The 20,461-nt window shown below is 39.9% G+C and overlaps 1 protein-coding gene across 8 annotated transcripts; it reads left to right on the top strand.

The window, feature by feature from the left end:
• Positions 1-6,483: 6,483 nt before the first annotated feature.
• LOC113775529 (protein DETOXIFICATION 44, chloroplastic) lies at positions 6,484-13,596 on the top strand. 8 transcript variants are annotated; one of them, XR_003468896.1, is made up of 14 exons: positions 6,484-6,867; positions 7,062-7,183; positions 7,513-7,671; positions 7,788-7,930; positions 8,494-8,629; positions 8,816-8,912; positions 9,592-9,692; positions 10,568-10,731; positions 11,323-11,394; positions 11,515-11,631; positions 11,998-12,093; positions 12,180-12,301; positions 12,611-12,919; positions 13,454-13,596. XR_003468896.1 is itself a non-coding variant. In XM_027320451.1 (13 exons), the coding sequence occupies exons 1-13, from the start codon at positions 6,524-6,526 to the stop codon at positions 12,672-12,674; spliced, it is 1,704 nt and encodes a 567-aa protein (XP_027176252.1). In that variant the 5' UTR covers positions 6,484-6,523; the 3' UTR covers positions 12,675-13,281. The 8 variants fall into 8 exon arrangements, 5 of the variants coding, with proteins under 5 accessions (XP_027176252.1, XP_027176251.1, XP_027176254.1 ...); XR_003468895.1 differs by lacking the exon at positions 13,454-13,596 and adding an exon at positions 13,176-13,281; XR_003468894.1 differs by lacking the exon at positions 13,454-13,596 and adding an exon at positions 13,135-13,281.
• The last annotated feature ends 6,865 nt before the right edge of the window (positions 13,597-20,461 follow it).

Here is a 20,461-nt window from a genome sequence, read left to right as displayed (position 1 = left end):
TGAGAGTGAGTGAAAGATATTAGAGTTCAACTTCCAAGACGTCCCTCCAAACGTAAACGATGGAATTTGGGATTTCCCATACCAGTGCTTCGTTTTGCTTCCCAGTTGGTCCAATTTTCATTTACCAGTGAATCAGTGATCAGACCACAGAATGCACAGCAGAATATGGCCACTAGCTAGGTCATTGTTTCCGTGGTTGGTGGGTAGCATATATAGCTTCGGCATTTAGTTTAATATAGGCTACTTGGAAGAAAACCTTTCTTGGAATTGTATTTTACTTCTACTCTATACTCCTATCAAGTAACAAGTTGAAAGGGGTGCATCTTCAATCAGCGGCGAAGTATTGCAAAAACCTTCAGCATGTATGTAGTAGTTTAATTAAAGACAGAGACCATAGAATGGAAAGGGAAAAAGGGACTTGATGTGTGAGCACCAGTGGAAGGTTTCATGGACTCGTCGTGCTGTACACCCCACCATGTAGATGAATGATCAAGAAAGTCATTGTCCATCATTATCTATATATATAGGCTTTTAGCTCACTCGCCAGCCAAATGCACATGTAATTAAAGGCATCCCAAGGCACTGAAATATTCAACAAGGCTTAATCTCAAAAACTCCCCACCCCCCCCACCCGATGTATTGTCAATTCTTGTGCTAAAGAACAAGAACCACCTGGTTCTCTTAAGTCAATTCTTGTGATGAAAGAACATGAACCTAACAGGTTGTTTAGCTACATCTGGTTTCCTGATCCAGGCGAAAACAAATATGAACGGGCATTCCCGATTAGTGAGTCGTGGTAATTGTTTCTCAAATCTCGAATCAGGTATTCATAACTTGATAGAATACAAGTACGCTTAACCAGTTGTCCATCGTTAGATATCTTCCTCGCCTCTGTAGTAATCTAATCATTCGTCCATGTAAACACCTGCAAAGATCATTGAAGTCAGAAAATCTATCTACTACTTATTTACTTGGTTAACTATGCAAAACCAAATAGCAACTTTCCCAGGACTTCAATGCAAACGACTCAGAATCACAGTGGAAGCCAAAGGTTCTCTACCTAGCTAGCCCAGAAAAAAAAAATTACACAAACACACACACACTCTTTTATCTAAGGGGTCCATCATTATCAAGTAATTCGTTACATCGCGCAAGAATTGAAATTGATGATATTTTTTCCTTTTTGAGTTCTATTTTGCAGCTCAGTACTATAATGGTGGTCATGCATGATGCAACTTGTGCTACTTAAAAATGCAGGATTTTGAAGAAAAAGAAGAAGTAATGAAGAAGCAAATGAAGAAATTAAATTGGGCACAGTGTCAAAGGCAATGAAAGAACGCAGACACAGTGGTAATAACGAAGAAAGGTATAGCCGGCCCGTTCCCAAGAAGAAAATTGTAAATTTATAGCCGTACCGTTTTTCAATCTTCAAGAACGGATTAATTAGGGAGTCTGGAGGAGGTTAGAGCGTAGTCGGCAGATAAATGACTAGGATGGGATCCTCCCTAAAATAAGAGTTTATTAAATTAAAATGGAAAATAAATGTATGGTCCTCAACCATATTTTTTGGTGTTAAATGCATTAAACCCTTTAAATAAGCACTTTGTACCCCTATTTGATATTTTAAGACAAAAGTGCCATTACTATTTTATTTTGATTCTTTTTTATTTTTCCTTTTCCACTACTTTCTTTTATTTTTGTACTTTTCTTCTTTTACTATTTTCTTTTTTTTTTTCACTTTTCTTATGTCATTACATTGTTTCGTTTTCATAGTAGTTTTGCTAATTTGTATGTTTATTATAATATTACAATTATCTTTTACTTATAATTTCATTCTTGTTTTATTTATTTACACAATTAGAAAATTCAGGATGAATTGTATAGCATAGAAAATTAATATATGCCTATCATAATAAAAAAGTATATAATACTAGCAATTTGACTATTTAAAAATAAATTAACAAAGTATAATTTTAAATTACTTAATATTTTAAAGTATATCTCAAAAAATAAAGTAACTAATATTTTTGTTACTTTGATATGAATTTGTTGCTCATGTTATTAAAACTTAATTTATTCTAAACTCTAGACGCATTGATTTAAGTGATATATGAAATAGTTTATGCGCTTAGATAACATATATTTTATTATAACATAGACTTTATGATAATTATTACTTCCAATAATAAAAAATAAAAAAGATAGAAACTAAATAAAAATTAGTTTAAGAATATTAAAATTAATATATGGATAATAATAGCAAAGAGACAAAAGTAATTGATCGTATGAGAGAACGGATAAAAAGGAAAATACACATATATATATATATATATATATATATATATAAAAGAAAAAGGACAAGTAGAAGGGCAAAAAAGGAGAAAAAATAAGTAAAATAATAATTAATACGAAAGAGGTACTTTTGTTGTAAAATATAAAGCGGGAGGGTAAGTGTCTATTTATTAAGGCGAGAGAGGCAAAATACAACTAGGGTAAAGTTATAGGAAACCCTAATATTTTTTCGTCGTCACAAAACCAAATAATCAACTACAAGCCCAGAGCCGTAGAGGGGTTGGCCTGCCTTTTGCCCACATGCTTTTGTTGCTACAAATACTCACTCTCTCGTTTTGTTCTTGCTCATTCATCTCCCCAACCCATCCATATCTTCAAAATACTCAGTAGCAGAGTATATAGGAGTACTTACCTTAATCTTATGGGCCAAAGTCCCTTCGCACCTCGCGAGCCAATGATCAAACATTAATTGATCATCATGCCATGGATGAGAAATGGCCTCTTTCATTAATTCTCCATGCAATAAAATATGTGGGCAAAATTAAGTCTGGAGAATCCGTGAAGCTCAGGAGGGATAGCGCCATATATGGTAGATCACGATCGAGATACATATGTTCGATCATCAGTCCTCTAGAAGACCTCTACTCTACTCTGCTGATTGTGGTCTTTATGTATATAGCGCTATCCATCCTGAGCTTCACGGCTTCTTCGCACTCGTTGCTTGATGCGTACATGCCCATATCTCCCAACGAAGCTCTCAGCCAATCAATCACGACGGCCATCATCTGAGGTAATTATATCGAGTGTCAACAGCTGGTAATGTTGGTGCTGTAATTCTCGTGCCATAGTTGCCTGATTTTATCGAACAATCATCGCAGTATCAAAGTAGTTGCTGCATGCAACGGCTAAGATCATATGACGGCATAATTAACCATACCAGCAAGCAACCTCTCATGTAAGTAATCAAATATAGGTGGCAGGCAGTCTTCTTTTGGAAGCTGAAACTCGTCATTCTTAATCCTTGTTCTCTGCTACTGATATTGAGCTTTGATCTTTAAACCGGTAGTACTGCCTTCTCTTTTTCGTCAAGTCACCAGAACGGAATTGATCGGAGAATTACGCTCTGGTGGAAGTCCGTCGAGCTGGGTGCTTGACTTTTAAGTTTTAACATAAACCTGATGGTTGGTCTTGAGTTTTGACCCAGGAGAGGGGGGGAATATACATATATATATACACACACACACACCACAAATCAATTCCAGGCTTTGGAACATTCCTCCTGAGCAGAATTAGGTTCTCCATAAAAGAGCGATTTGTTGAATCATTCCTGCTATTCTGAGTCCCACTTCCCCGAGTAAAACAAGGGAATAAAAGAAAACGGGCATGTCTCGAATTGGTCCATAGTTACTGTAAGATTCCACTTGGAATAATTTTCCATCACCGAAAGATACTCAATACACTCTGTAGTCTATACGTACAAGCTCTCACAAATTATTGGGGGAAACTTTAACAAAGCATACTACATTAAGATATAGTCATATCACGTGTCGTACATATGGTCCCTAGTAGTAAATGAAATCCACTCCATGTAAATGATACTACATTAGGATGTATCTATGCGGTCAACATATAAAAAATCCTGTTTGACAAGTAAGTTTTTTAGATGTTTATCTAAAACTTAATTTACTGTAAAAGTTGTAGGAAAAAATTTTGAAGTATGTAAATTTTTTGATATTTTGAAATGTATTATTTAAAAATTTTGAAAATTTTTTGAAATTAGTGTAGTTAAAGTTTTTAAAAAATTTATAGAAGGCAAACTTGATCAAAAATTTGTTTGCCAAACGACCCTTTACCAAAGGAGGAGTACTTAAATAACATAGACCAGGAGTTATTAAATAGCAATCCTTATCAGGAGGAGTAGTAAAAATCATCCTTTACCATTTTTCAAACTAATGATACTCAAAAAGTACTACTACTACTACTGCGGGTAAACATGTTTTCTTTTTCTTCTTTTTTTTTTTCCTCTTAGGGCCCCACTAAAGAAGATAATTGGCCACACGACCACAAAATTCTTCTTTTTCCGTACGGAATTTCCGCTATTTTCGTCTTTGGGATACAGGCGGACAGTTGTTTGACTTGTCAACGGGGCGGGGTTCGGGGGTTGTACTCAGATCAAGCATATCTAAATCCAAGTGGACTATTTTAACTGGTATAACTTGGCCGGGTAGTGACCGGGAATATGGTGGCCCCCAAGCTTTGGCGAAGGGATAATCTCATAAACCTCCCCGAGGTTTGTGACAATTGCAGCCCCTTTTTTCAAGTTATACTTACCTCCTTTAGTGTAGTGAAAAAACTATATAATAACTTTGACAACTTTATAAATTCTAATTGAAAAATGAGTATGAAGCAAAAAAAAACCCACATTTTGCAAACACTTTTTTTTTATCCAAATAGCTCTAATCTCATTTCACCTAATACATTATATTTAATTCTTAGGCCAGTTAAATGGATTTCTTACTTAGTTTTTTAAATATATGACTGGTAGGGATGCATTTTTTAAAAACAATTTCTTCACAATTTTTTTTGGCAAATTCACAACTTAATGAGCAAAGAAAAGAAAAGAAGAAGTCCAAATATTTTTTAAAAAAATGATGTCTTGAAACATGGCCTAAGTTTTTCTATAAATAACTATCTTAAAATATTTTACTTAGCAAGTAATCCTGGTATTTGATTTCTTTTGTCATTCAATTTATTTTGTAAATCAAATAGGGGCAATATAGGATATTCACTGGATTTTTTTATGCTTATATCACCACTTGTCATCAAAACATACTTTTTAGAGGAGGTTTTTGTAACTTTTTAAACTTCAAGGGTAACTGCAATTTTTAGAAATCTTAGTGTATGTTCTTAAAATCATCCTTTTGGCAATTTGGGTTTTTCTTCCTTTACAAAATTGAAAATTTTAATATGTTTTCTGTAAATTAAACTTTTTTTCCCCGTTAAAACTTGACCATATTAGAGGTTATGGTTTTAACTTTTACACATAATAAAATCCACCCGTTCAAAAAAAATTTTCTAGTCCGATCTATGACATTCTTTCAAAAAGGTTCGATCTATGACATCCGTGTATCATAGTCCCATTCGGTCTATGACATACTTATATCATGGTTACATGTTATTTACACATCTGTTTCCAATTCCTTTATCACGTGCAGATAAAAAATGTGATGTACAAAAATGTCTAGCTATGACTAATAGGACTACTGGTTTATTCCAAGAAAACATTTTTTTAATAGAGATTTCGGTTAAAGTAACTTCTTCTTCTTCTTTTTATAAGTTGGAGGTTCGGTTGAAGTAGTTATCATGTATTATTTGAGCACTTATTTGTGTAAGTGGTACTTTTTTTTTTCTACTCTAAACTATATATTGATGGATTTAGAAGAAGTCACATATAGTAATGCATCCGTATGAATTTAAAAGAAATCACATATAGTGGCATATTGAACTCTTGACCTTTCGTCTCACCAAAACTTAGAGTTTTTTATGGTGGCCAATGACTTGGTTGTGTTTTTTTTTTTTTTTACTTGATAATATCTAGTTTTGATCTTTCGAAATGCACTTATCTCTCTATTTAGTTGAAATATATTTACCTCTTTTGTGTTTTTTTTTAATGGTTAAGTTTACAAAAATACTACTAGCAGTTTTGGAATTTTATTTGATTTTTTTATCATAAGTGGTAAGGCGTGTCTAAGGTCCTATACTAACTGTTCTTATTTGATACAATTGTTCTGATAATATCTCTAGCCTTTTTAATTCAGCACGCTGTACATTTTACCTAATCATCATCCAATATTTATATGTACAGAAGAGGAAATGAAAAGACAAAATGCTAAATTTCAGCATCAGGCAATTTGTTCTAGTATTTATGTATTATTAATTGATAAGTGCTACTGGCGAAAGAGTACAGTTTGTGGTACTACAAGTGTAACATGGGAGCGGGAGCGGCAATCGTACGACGACATATGGTAGCAGTACTTCCGAAAGAGATGCAAGATATTTTAATGTTTTTTTTTTTTTTCAAAGCTAGATATTTTAATGTGGGAGCGCCAATTGTAGCCGTTAATTCAGTTACCCAAATCTAGGTAAGATTGAAGCAGGGCATTGTATTGTAGTAGTTATTTGTAACTGTAGTAGGAGTAGCAGTAATTGATTTCCGGAAGTGATTCAGAACATGGCACTCGCGTGTGGGCTCGCCCGCCACCGCTGCCACTCCCACCTCCATAACCTTTTCTTGATCGGAAACTCCAACCACAACCCCTACCGGAGTTGCTTCTTTTACTCCACTATTCGACCGCCATTCAAGAGCCAAAAACTGTCCTCTGCTGGTAATCACTTGACAACTTTCTCTACAGCACGTCTGCAGCAAAATGTTCCAAAATCATTGCCCAATGACCCTTCTACTAACACCCTGCCGCAGGCCAAGACTCAACCATCCCGTTCAGATAATCTCGTTGACCAACCCGACTCCAACCCCGATTCTGGGTCTTCCCTCTCTCCCCTTCCGTATCCACTTCGGTGCTGTAACCATCCTTCCTGTTGGCTGTTGTTGATTATACTTCTAGTAGCTTGGTTTACTCGGTTCAATTTTCTGTATTACTAATCTGTTCATCTTTGTTGTATCGGAACTCTCGGCTTCGCGCTATGTCTTGGTTGCAATTATTTTACGTAACTTTACTGCAATTTAATTTCAAGAATGTGGGATTTCGCAGAAATGTACTTAAATTGGATGTGCTGGCATTGGAGATTCTGTCAATTGCACTGCCTGCTGCGCTGGCTCTTCTGGCAGACCCAATTACTTCATTAGTAGATACTGCATTTGTTGGCCATTTGGGTAATTTCCTTAGTACCTTTTTAAGCGACTTTTCTTCTAGAGCTTCATCCAACATATGAAAGCCCACCATGTGCGTTTTTTATGCTGATAAATTGCACATATACGTAATAATCTTTTGTTAGGGTGCGAGTTCCACAAATGATGACTTGCTAAAACTTGATCTTGGCTCTTTTTTTTTTTTTTTTTGACTGAAATGTGAAACAAGAGGTGGTAAAGAAATTACTGCCAGTGTTATTACTGAGCAATCTTTGTCCAATCATTTCGTTTACAAATGTCCACATATTAAAGTTTGTATCTTCCTTGGTTCTTAACTATGGTGCATCATGTAGGATCGGTTGAATTGGCAGCTGTAGGGGTTTCAGTTTCAGTTTTCAACTTAGTCTCAAAGTTGTTCAATGTTCCACTGCTCAACCTCACAACATCTTTTGTTGCCGAAGAGCAAGCGGCCATTACCAATGGTTCTAATGAGTCTGGTCCACCTGTCTGCGGTACTTTTCTCTATAGGAGATGCTATGCCTTTATTCAATTTGTTGACCTTCTTCGATTTGCTATAAATTTTGCCTCTTCATAATAACGAGGCTCACTTTTGGGCTCTGTGAACTAGATGGCCCGCCTGATCACAAAGGCAAGATTCTCCTTCCTTCAGTATCAACTTCATTAGCTCTTGCAACCGGACTTGGGATCGCAGAAACTGTTGCACTCTCTGTTGGGTCCGGTTTCTTAATGAACACGATGGGTATACCTGCTGTATGTCTTGTTTGCTAATTGAGTATTTTGTTCTTATTGGTCTCACTTATCTCTCCATCTTTGTGCCTCAATTTTAGAAAATATATGATATGCTTTTTTCATAGTTTCTTTATTAGGCATCCACGTGACTGTTTGTTGCAGCATGTGCTGGATGGAGAAATGAACTTAGATATTAAAAGTTTTATAGCTCTTAAATGCATACAGACAGAGAGAGAGAGAGAGAGAGAGAAGCAGCTAAGATAATAGCCTAATACTAGCTCAGACAAGTTGAGTATGTTATTGACTCTGCTACATAGTCTTTCTAAATTCTTTTGTACCAAAAACTAAAATCTCTGTACATAAGGAAAAGGAAAATGATAAATTACGTGATAAATTTACATCTACTATATACCAGCGATATCGTTTACTATAGGTTCAAAGGGAACAGCAATGCGAATCAAGTTTATTGCTTTGCCATGAGTCTGATGTTCTTACATGAATTTGTTGTCAGAACACATGAACTTCCATCTTATGATTGTTAAAGATTTTGTCTATTGTTGTTCACTGTCCTTGGTGTTCCATAGGAGTCGTCCATGCGCATACCAGCAGAGCAATTTCTAACACTGAGGGCATTTGGTGCTCCACCACTTGTTATAGCACTTGCTGCTCAAGGAACTTTCCGTGGATTTAAGGATACAAAAACTCCGTTATATGCTGTTGGCAAGTATTGCAAAATTGAATTTGTCTCATGCCAAATCTGTTTGATATTTGTGCACAGCCAAATCTGTGTCTGCTCTGCTACTTTGCATGTTTAACCTAAAACATACCTCCTAGCACTCTACCTTTTAACATCCTTTTTCTTCTTAATAACTGTTTATCTGATGTAATTCTGCTTTTCATTCTCAGGAGCTGGTAATGTATTAAATGCAATACTAGATGCAATTTTGATATTTTGCTTTGGTATTGGCGTAGCAGGTGCTGCAATTGCTACAGTGATATCTGAGTACGTCAATGATGTGGTAAACCTATTGCAGTAGTTGCTCAACTTATTATAAATAATTCTTGCCATCTTAGGGAAAAATACCATGAACTCAGATTTGCAAAGAGTCAAGGACCATGAAAATTGATCAACTACTCCATTACCAATGATTCCTAATTCAAGCAAGTCCTTTGATCTTCAGTTATTATTTTGATCTTCTACCCTTTCAAGTCCAATGGTTATTCATATTTATCATTTTGATGTTTATTTTAAAATGGATTAACACCAAAACTTAAAATTATGAGTTGCTGGTAATTCTCTACGCTCTTTTTTTCCCTGAGAGATTAGTTATTGATCATATATCGGCAAAATTTCTTGATTATGTGTGTTGTCTAAAGTGTGACAAAGTTTTGGATATAAACAAATGATTGTGGAAATTATTTCTGTTCCTCATTCTTGAAACATATTTTAATCTAAAAATCAAACTGTTTGAAAAAATAGAAGGCTCAAAAAAAAAAAGGAAGTTATATTGGAAAAGTCTTGGGAATTCCTAGAATAATATATGAGAAGTTGGACTTATTGGTTCTACAGAAGTTTGATAAGACATTATGATCCTTAAAGTTATAGAATAGGACTAAATGACAAGTTTATGCTCTCGTATGGGACCTATACCTAATTGATTTCCATAAATTTTCTGCACCAGGTACTTGACTGCTTTCATCTTGCTATCAAAGTTAAACGACAAAGTCCAACTTATGACACCGAATGTTGATGCAGGAAGGGTTGCTCGATATCTAAAATCTGGTATATTTTGATATCTTAAATAGCTAAAACATTTCATGAATGACTTACTGTCTTTTCATCTACGTTGTCACATGTTGAACATTAGTATCTAGAAAAAAGGTTGTCACAACTCCTGACAGTGCTTTAGTAAATGTCAGAAGAACTGTGAGTAAGATTATCACTTGAGGACCAGGAACATAATTAACCCGTATACATGTACTTGGCTGACAACTTTATATATAGTTACTTGGTTTCATTCTTGCAATGGTTCTTACTGTAAGTTTGGAACATGGTGATTTCTTAAGTCAATGTCATCATCCATGGTCAAGTGTAAGAATCATAATTGCTGTTTTCTCATATCATTCTCCAATGTGCAAGTTTTATGAATTTTTTTGTGCAGATTGCAGTGCCAAAGATATAATTGCTGTATATTTCAAGACTGTGCATGTTTGAGACTCCAACTCTTTTGTCTCTGATGAAATTTTGGGGCACTTCAGCATACTTGAGACTCCTTAATCTCTAAGACAAAACAAATATGAAACTTTAACCAAATGACAGCATGAATTTGATGTAATTTGCATAACCTTGGATGGTTGAAACATCAATATTTTGATTGGTTTTGTTATTATAGCTGCTGTTATGTTGTTGGAGTTTGAAGTTTGAATGTACTAGTTTTTAACATCCGTTTCATTAGGTGACTGTTTGCCAAAGAGTCTAGAATACATGGTCGCATGCAGTTGACTCATTCAAATAGAATGATCTTTTAGATGTGTTCAACTTTGATTTTGAGCCTTTGACCTATATTTTTTCCGTGGCCATATTCTATAAGGTGCTGCACCTCCTGGAACTCTAAAATCACTCTTTGTATCAATAACTGTTTGATTTTCATTTTGCAGGGGGTCTTTTAATTGGAAGGACCTTAGCAGTGCTCATGATTACAACTCTAGCTACATCTATGGCAGCAAGAGAGGGGGCCATTTCTATGGCCGGGCATCAAATCTGTTTTCAAGTTTGGTTGGCTGTATCTTTGCTTACTGATGCTCTAGCACTTGCAGGGCAGGTAATAATGCAACAATATTGACAGTGCTGTCTGGTGTGTTGCCAGTTTTGGTTTTTCGTTTACTCATAAGACACAAATCAATTCCATTTGTGGCTTGTACCATGACACAGTTTGTATACACTACTGGTGCTTTGTGGGTACAGATTAGGTTGATTGAGGCTCAAAATTTTATCGTTACAACCATTGTTATCATTTGTAGTTCAGAAGTTTACTGAATAAGCTGACTGATTATCTCTCTGGTGCTTGAATTTCGGACTTCAAGATATTTGGAAGCTCTATTTTCTTAATCTTTGATTCACTAAAGTTAGATTGTTGGTTAGTTCCTGGTTACAGAGATCTCTGGAATATATTTGGCTGGACCCTTGAAATGTGTTGCAATTCAGCATTTGGGTAGTTATATGGTTTGGTCAACTCTTAAGTGCCTGGAAGAAGAAGTGCCTGCAGGAGGACAAAAGGAGCCTCAATACCTTCAATGTCTTTTCCTGTTTCTTCTGCTACTTGTCTTATTTGATTGTCTAAGAAAATTTTGTATAGAATTGAGTAATTCTCTCTCTGCATTGCCATCAAATTTAACTCCTTTTATTCTTGCAGGCTCTCCTTGCCAGTGGTTATTCCCAAGGCAGTTATGGTGAAGCACGGGAAGTTGTTTACAAAGTTTTGCAGGTTTGTTGAATTTCTGGTTGTGCTGGCCCTATCTTATCAAAATTTTGGCATCACATTGACTTCCATACAGAAGACGAACTAACTTCTAGATGTACTTGTTATTGTATTAATAATGATCAGATTGGTTTAATAACCGGAGTAGCATTAGCTGTATTCTTGTTTCTTGGTTTTGGAGCACTCTCCAGCTTATTCACTGTGGATTCAGAGGTTCTGAAAATTGCGAGATCTGGTACCTTGGTAAGAATTTCTTTTTATAAAATTTTTGTGTGTTGAGCGCTTCTTTGTTGCATGGACTTGGATTGATGGAACTGAAATTTACAGTGAAGAAAGTACTATTGTTGAGCAATGTGGACTAAAGTTAACATTCTGTCAGAATATCATAAGCAAATTTTTCCTCAGATTCAAGAGCAGAAAGTTTAGCATTTAAAGATTTTATTGTTTAGTACAAATTTGCTCCTAATATGGATATATTGCTTTATATCCTCTAATAATGTGGATTAGAAGGACACACGAACTCAGCGCTTCCGGTTTTGTTTCTACTCATATTCTAATTACTTGACAAACTGAGCAATTTTCTTTGTGGTATTGAATCTTTTTCTGTAGTTTGTTGCTGGATCCCAGCCTATGAATGCTCTAGCTTTTGTTCTTGACGGGCTTTACTATGGGGTTTCAGATTTTGGATACGCTGCATACTCTATGGTACCACTCTGTCCTACCATTTTGATGCTTTATCATTCAACATCTTTTATGATTATTTATGTTCACAGTTTACTTGTGATGGGTAGATAGTTATTGGAGTAATATCAGCGGTGATCTTGCTGGTGGCCACTTATTTTTGGGGCCTTGCTGGAGTCTGGGCAGGGCTATTTTCCTTTATGACTTTGAGAGTTGCTGCTGGAATCTTGAGGTCTCAGTCTCTCTCTCTCTCATTAATTTAATTAAAGATGCATTAGCATGAATTATCATGTGTCCAAGGTATTACTTGCCGTTTGCTAGTGTATTGCACTTGTTTTTCTGCTCGTTTGCCTTTGCTACATGCAGATACGTGATGTTAAGTACTACAAAGTTAGGTTTGTCTTTGGGCCACTGCTGTTAAGCTACTCAATCCAGCCAATGTTAATTGAAACGTTTTGCATCTTTGTCCCTGAATTTGGACTTCCTCCTGGATGTCATGTGGGCTCTCTCCTATGTGTGTCATATATACTTTGAATCTCAGGTTGGGTGCTAGAGGCGGACCATGGAAATTTCTGGGGTCTGGTGTGGAGCGAGAAAGTGCCTGAACCAACTATCAACATGACTCCTGCCGTGTTTGCGTGTACTGGTTAATGATCAGCCTGGTGGAGGTAAAATGATCAGCCTGCAGCCATTGATTCATGAACTATTGACACCCTGGAAGCTGACCTGCTTCAAGCTTCACTACTATTCATCTCAAGGGCTACGGAATAGGTAACTTCTCCACATTGCAACAGCAAGATCGAGGACATTGTCCTAATTGAACGAAGAGGAATTCTGTAATACAGCAAAGGTCTGCTCTTTATTCTGACCTTTTTTTTTTCGTCTCTTTCAAAATTAACCCTGCAATGTTTGTCCCCCAAAAAAAAAAAAAAAACCCTGTAAAGTTTGATAGCTTACAGTAAGTTATCATGGTGAAAAGATTTAGGGTTATGTAGTATTTAAATTAGGTGTTAAACATAGTAAGAGACTTATTTGTACATGATCATTTTCCTTTGGTATTTGTAGATCCTGATAACTTGTGATTTTCTCCAACGATATGTATGCAGATGGTAGAGTTACCTTTAAGAGCATTGGTTATTGTTAAAGCGCAATGTACAGTGTAAATTCTTTCTTTCGCTGACTTCCGCCTATATGAATGACATTTTTGTAATAGCAGGAAAACCAAGCTGATAACCACAATCTTAATTTTGGCTCTAAATTGCACAAGCATAACTAACATCTCCCTCTGGGGTGCTCCAAGCTTTGCCAACCTATCTGTTATATTCTGCTTTCCGCAAAGACGAGAACAATGAAATTTGACTCCGTTAATTTGAGAATTTTACAGGCCACAATACTAGAGCTCACAACACCAGGGAGAAAAGGAAGAAAAGAACAAAGAAACTGAACAAAGTTTCTGTTCATATTTCAGAGTCTTTTTTCTAAGCTGGAAGCAGATCAACACAGATAACCCAAAAGCCTGATGTGTATGTATTCCAGAGACTTGCTTGTCCTGGATGAATTTACAGTATACCATCCATTAAAAACTACTTGATGAACATCAAAGAATTTCAATCTCAATTTCTACTTCTAGGTTAAACTTTGCAAGCTTCGGGGCCAAAATGTGAATCAACTAATACTACTACGTCTTTCCATCATCGTCATCGTCCACTGAATAGCGATTACTCGTACAAAATCTTCTTCTGAGATGCACTTTTCAGGTCTCATGGTATCCGAACGTCGCAGCAAAGTTTTCTATGTCACAAACAATTTATCCCTTCCCGCTTCCAAGGAAAGACTAATCAATAAAGGTCCGAAATGTCAATATTCAAATTGTCGTCCAAAATTATAGCCTGTAAGTTTTCCACGTTGAGCTTCGCATCTTGGTGTTGTAGCCAATATTGCCCTTGGTCCTCATCAGAAGATCTGTATTGACCAAGATCGCCGTCTACCTCATTCCTCAATCCAGTGTCAGAAGCGTTGACTGCTCCTGAAGAACCGGGAAAATCATCAACTATTGTTGCCGGTGGTTGTATGTTCTGCAGCTCGAATCGCCCAGCGCCAGGTTCTTGACAGCCCGGCCCCCTCGCCCGAAATGTTTCATCACGATATCCTCCTTGAGGCTTCGGATCCGGTAAGTCGAGGAAATTTAAAGAGTCCGTGTCCTCCATTAACATTTTGTTAATATTCTCAAGCCAAGTGCTGTCCTCCTGCAGAGAGATGGCACCGGAGGCCTCGCATCCAACGGGAAGATTATCATCAAGATGCGCCGCCCAATCCCCAGTGGTCAACCGCATGTCGTCGTCTAAGCTGCTAATACACTCAGAACTATCGAAATCCAGGGATTGCCCATGCAGAATATTGCGCCAGAAACCATTATCATCAGGCATCCCTGGATTACCAAGTTTCTGCTGCTCGTCCAATAATACTAATTCGTCCAGGTCCGCCGCACCAACAGGATCGTCGATAGGAAATCTCGTTTCTGCCTCTGCAGCGTGTCTAATTACTGAATCTTCATTGATCTGGGAGACTACTTGGCTGTGGACTTGGTTCTCTGGTGGCTGCTCAACTTTAATACGAGAGTATGATGGTTCGCCGCCATCCATATTGCAACAATGTAGCTTCGTTGGCGACGGTGTTGGAGCATAATGCGTTGCGTCTGACTCAATTTTCGACTCTTGCAAAACGGTAACACCGCTTAAACCCGATGTTTCAGCAGGGGATTCCACTGTCTTGGTACGTACAAGATATCCATTCGACTTATCTGCAGGGTTGTCAATTTCAATCTCTAAAACACCCTTATCGATACAACTACCATCCGGTGGTACTACTACCGGGTCAACCGACGTCGATGATGCTGCAGAGTCGGCAGTGGACGAATCATTGTTGTCGTTAATAGTAGACGAGTGATGATGAAGTGAGGAGGGGGGTGGGGGTGGGGGTGCACAATTCTCCGGGAAGTTGAGAATAGCATCAGGGCCATACATAGCCCTGGCAGCCTCGTCATATTTAAGAGCAGCTTCAACAGCTGTGGGAAAAGTACCCAGCCACAGGCGGCCGCGCTTACTCAGGACTTGGGTTTTGGAAAAAGAAACCGGCTCTCGGATTTCAGCAACCCATTTTCCCCAAGTCCGCTGTCTAACACCCCTGAAATTACACCGGGAGTTCTCGGGTCCACCTTTGCCTCGCATACATCCCTTTCTGGAACCCCTGGGTAGAACTTTTCTCTTCTTCTTTCTCCTGAATAATTCATCCCCGCCCACTTCATCATCACCCACCACACCCACAGTTTCCAGTATTTGTCTGTTCAAATTCTTCCACTTCAACAATATGTCGTCTACGGATTCACTTTCCACACTACTCCTCCTCCTCCGTGAATTATTGTTATTTCTGTTCCCGCCACACGCCATTTACAAACTTTTACCAGGTCAAGCACAAAAAAACGCACTCACACGCGCGCGCACACACAAAATAAAGGCCCACCCGCCACCACGTCTTTCGCTTCACCAAATCTTCTGTAGTAGTGTATATTTCAGTAGGCCAAATTGATCAACTGCAGAAACACGAAAAAAAAAAAAAATCAAATCTTTAGTAACAGCACTAAACACTGAATTATTAATTACAAGTTTTATCATCCATCTTAAGGGCCTCAGTCGTTGAGGGCTCTAACATTAAACCATATTAAACCACGCACGCACCAGGTATAGCAAGTTAGTAATTCTTGTTTCAAACCCTAATCGTTTCTTGTGTTGTAATAATAAGACTCCATTAAAATTCAAGAACGCATACTTAACAGTAGTTAATAGTCCAGAAAAACGATTACTAGCCAAGACCGACGAAACAAAGGGGATTAGAACTGGAATGCGCAAAGGACAAGAAAACTAATGTGGGATTGTATATAAAAGATTACCATTCAAAGAAGATTGGATTTGGTGAAGAGGCTAAAGAAAATTTGACTTACCCGTCGGTATTTGCAGTGATATGAATATCAGAAGACATGCGCCTTTGAGAAAACAAAGAAAAGTGTTCTTGGTGAGTTGGTCGGGGCCTTGTATACCTCTTTCTCAATCTTTATCGGTGTGTATACGTGTATGAGTATATATATATATTTCGCTTTAGGATCGATTCTAGACTCGACTCTCGTTTTCCTTTTTCAGTCTTCTCAAGAAAAGAAAGGAAAGAAGGTGTCCTTTTATTCACCTATGCTGCTATGCAATATTGCAGACGGCGCTGGTGGTGTTGTTTTTGGCAATCCAACAGTACCGGCTCTTCAGCAATTACTGCTGATTGCTCTCTCTTGGGAACTAAGTAACTATTCTTATTTTCGGAAATTTCTCATTTCCCCTTCTTTTTTTTTTTCCTTCTGCTTGTTTTATTTATACTGAAGATTGAAGTCCCAGGCAAAAATAACTTATTTGGTGGCAATTAATCTGTTATTGGGGCATGGCAGAGGATGCATGGGTGAAGGCCGTAGACGAACCTTATTAACAGCAGCCTACTCACTCGGGTCTGTCCCTCCTTTTCTTGCCCATTACGCACCTTGTATTTCCTTGTCCCCTTTTTTTTTTTTTTTAATTATTTCCTTTCAAACTTCCAAACCAATTTGCAGTCGTATATCAACTTCCTTCCTGAATACTTGCTGCTCTTTCTTGGTCCTCAAGAATATACTCCTTTTTCTCAAACTTTTCTAATTATTCTTTCTTGCCAAAAACATTTTTTTTTTGCACTCTTTTCTCGTTTACTTGGTGATGAAGTTAATAGACGGTAAACTCCATCCATTAAATAAAATTCCAGTACTTAGTTACTAAGGTTTCACTCCCCGCTATGGTTGGTTTTATAATCAGGGGAAAGGTTTTAAAACTCTTCCCTTCCCACTCAAATTTTAGACCTGACAGTTGGAGATGTAAATGATGTAAGAGGTAAAACAAAAAATGGTTTTGCTCCCTTTTAATTTATTCTTTTAGTATTTTTTTTTCTTAAATGATTTTGAATACTCAATTTTAGCTTTGATTAATTTTCTATTTCCGATTGCTTTGCAAAATCTGACTTTTAAGTTTTGTATTGTTAAAAAAAGAACAACATGGTAAGTGCTTTTTTGCTTTTGAATTTAGACATCAGACGCAATTGAGTACCCCCCCAAAAAAAAAACACAGTATACGCAATTCATTTTCATTTTTCCTCTTCTTACAAAGTATAAACCCTCAATACAAACAGGTCGGATTTGTTGAATGGGCTGCAATATGAGGAGGTCATCAAACAGCATCATGCAGCTATTTTTCCTTTCCCGTTTGTATTTGTAGTGGGTCCCACATTCACGTCAGTTCTGTCTTGCCCTTGTCAGGTCATCCCCTACGCATGTCAGTTCGGCGGAGAAGAGTTGACCCGTCTGGGTGGTCAGCTCGGGAGAGTTAGGGGGCAACCCACCAGGTTGACCGAGCTGAGAATGAATGGGCCTGGTGGGCCGCGCCGCCCGAACTTATCGGAACTAGCTAGCGGAACCCTAGAAGGAGTCCCCCGCTATGGAGGACTCCTTGTCCTGCTAGGAAACTACTACCTCCGACTCTATAAATACAACGCATTGCGAAGATGCTAGGTACGCTATTTCTTTTGAACACATACTCACTTCGATTCCAAGCTTTTATTGACTTGATCGTCGGAGTTGCTCCGGGGGACCAACCCCGCCGCATCTTTGCTTACAGGTCGGCACGGCCACCCTGCTCCCTACCAGCTAGCTCGGCAGAACCACAGTTCAGCTCGGATCTCGTTTTTGGCAGTCGCATCAATTGGCGCCGTCTGTGGGAACTTCAAGTACTTTCTTTCGCAAGATCATGCCGAAGACCAGATCTCAGAGGAACGTGGACGGATCCAAGGGGAATGAACGGAGCGATCCACAGCACCCCCGCCAAGATCCAATCGTGAAGGAAGAAAGGATCGAGCCCTCGCGGATCCCACCAGAGCAGCTGGTGCAGTCGGTGGCGGCAAATCTGCCAGCCTTCGAAGCCATTGTGAACTACCTGAAAGGGCAGTCTGGAGGTCACCTCGGCCGGAAACGCAAGGCGCCGAGGACGACCGGAGCCGGACAGTCGGAATCCAGAACAGGGAGTCCTAGCCCCGAGGCGAAGAGGGCACGGAAGGAGATCACACGCGAGCAGATCGAGGTCCAGGGACCCTCCCATAAGAACTCCCGAACTGATCACCCGGAGCCCATCCCAAGGCTCCCACAGATAGAGTTTCCTCAGAAGGAGGAATACCAGAAGCAGGATGACCTGGATCTGTTGCTGGATCCGGAGGCGGACAAGTATACTGCCTCTCCCTTCATACCAGACATCGAGGATTATCCGCTGCCGGCGAAGTTCAAAATACCTTCCATGAAGTCCTACGATGCGACTACGGATCCAGAAGATCACTTGTTTGCATTCCAGACGCAGATGCGCCTGCAAACGGCTGCTGACGCCGTAAGGTGCAAGACTTTCCCCATGTTCCTGGAAGGGAAGGCCCGTCAGTGGTCCCAGGGCTTACCTACCAGGTCAGTTCGATCATTCAGCCAGCTCACCCGAATGTTCGCAGCTCAGTTCGTGTCCTCGCGAGCCTTCTCCAAGACCACGACCCACTTGATGACTGTCCATCAGGGACCTGAGGAGTCACTGCGCGAGTATATGGTACGCTTCAACAACGAGTCCCTCCAGGTTCGGGACCGGGATGACAAGGTTGTGATGGCTGCCTTTGTCAATGGATTGCGTAGACAGAAGTTGTATACAGAGTTCGTAGAGAGACCTCCCAAGTCTGTCCGGGAGATGCTAGACCGAGCTCATGAGAAGGCCAATGCCGAGGAGGCCAATCGACTGAAGGGTGTGTAGGAAAGAATGAGGGATGACAGGCACAAGAAGGAAGCCGAGCTGGGGGAGGCACGACCAGGTCAAGGGCGGAAGAACGTTTCCGAGCGCTTGCCTCGGGCCCGACCTTGGGAGAGAGAAAAGGCCTGGACTTCGCTAACAGCGCCCAGAGCTCGGGTTCTTGCCGTGATGGAACAACAGGGGCTCTCTCGCCTACCTCGGCCGCTGGCTGGCGACAAAAGCCAGCGTGACCAGGGCTTGTATTGCGCTTACCACCGGGATGTCGGACACGACACTGAGGACTGCCGCCACCTTAAGAAGGAAATCAAAAAACTGATACGAAGAGGTCACCTCGGGCAGTTCGTCCGTGATGGGCGGACTGATCAGAAGCAAGGGGGTTCAAGCGAGAACGTGCGACCAACTCAGACGACCGACCTCGGGGTCCTCGAGATCGAACCCCGGAGCCAGGGGTGCAGAACCTAGCGGGAGTAATCAACACTATTGCGGGGGGACCTGCTGGGGGAGATAGCCATACAGCTCGGCGAAATAACCGACCACCCCCTAGTGGGGTGACCTCGAGCAAACGCTTAAAGATGTACGAGGAGATTGTCTATGGACCTGAGGACGCGGTACCCCTTGCCTCTAATAATCATGAGGCAATTGTGATAGAGGTCATAACGTGCAATTACAAAGTGAAGAAAGTGTACATAGACAATGGGAGTGCCATTGACGTGCTGTACTACAAGACCTTCCGAGAGCTGCAACTGGAAGATAAGCAGCTCATCCCCGTCCGTACTCCCCTGATAGGTTTCGCAGGCCCGCCAGTGAGGCCAGAAGGAATGATAACCCTCACGGTCACTGTGGGGGAGTCTCCTAGGAGCCGAACTGTCCCGGTGAATTTTGCAGTGGTAAAGGAGCCGTCCTCCTACAACATGATACTAGAACGGCCGACCCTAAAAGCACTTCGAGCTGTCTGCTCGACCTTACACCTTAGCATGAAATTCCCCACGCCCGCAGGGGTGGCAGAGGTATTAAGGGACCCAGAGGTAGCTAGGGCCTGCTACATTGCGACCCTCAAAGGTAAGGAGAAGCTGGTAGCCCAAACAGCCTACCTAAAGCCTTGGGAGCCTGTTGAGAAGGAGGAGAAGTTGGAGACGGACGAGGGTCTGATCGAGCTGCCCATTCGCCCGGAGCGACCTGACCGTGTGGTCAGGACCGGATCTGGCTTAAGCGAGCAGACGCGAAGGGCATTGGAGTCTCTCCTGAAGGAGTACGCCGAGATTTTCGCGTGGAGTGCTGATGACATGCCTGGAATCCCTTCCGAGTTGGCAGTCCACAAGTTACATGTAGACCCGAACATCCGACCAGTAAAACAAAAGAAAAGGAATTTCGCGCCCGAATGAAATGAGGTCTTCAAGGAGGAGGTAGGCAAGCTATTGGAGGCCAAAATTGAGAAGGAAATCTACTATCTGACCTGGCTGGCCAACGCTGTGCTAGTCAAAAAGGAGGACAGGGCTTGGCGG

Source organism: Coffea eugenioides, chromosome 6 (genome assembly GCF_003713205.1).
Source record: "Coffea eugenioides isolate CCC68of chromosome 6, Ceug_1.0, whole genome shotgun sequence".
In the NCBI taxonomy this organism is placed as follows: domain Eukaryota; kingdom Viridiplantae; phylum Streptophyta; class Magnoliopsida; order Gentianales; family Rubiaceae; genus Coffea; species Coffea eugenioides.
The sequence above is the reverse complement of the archived record's forward strand: the minus strand, read 5'-3'. Positions and strand labels throughout refer to the sequence as shown.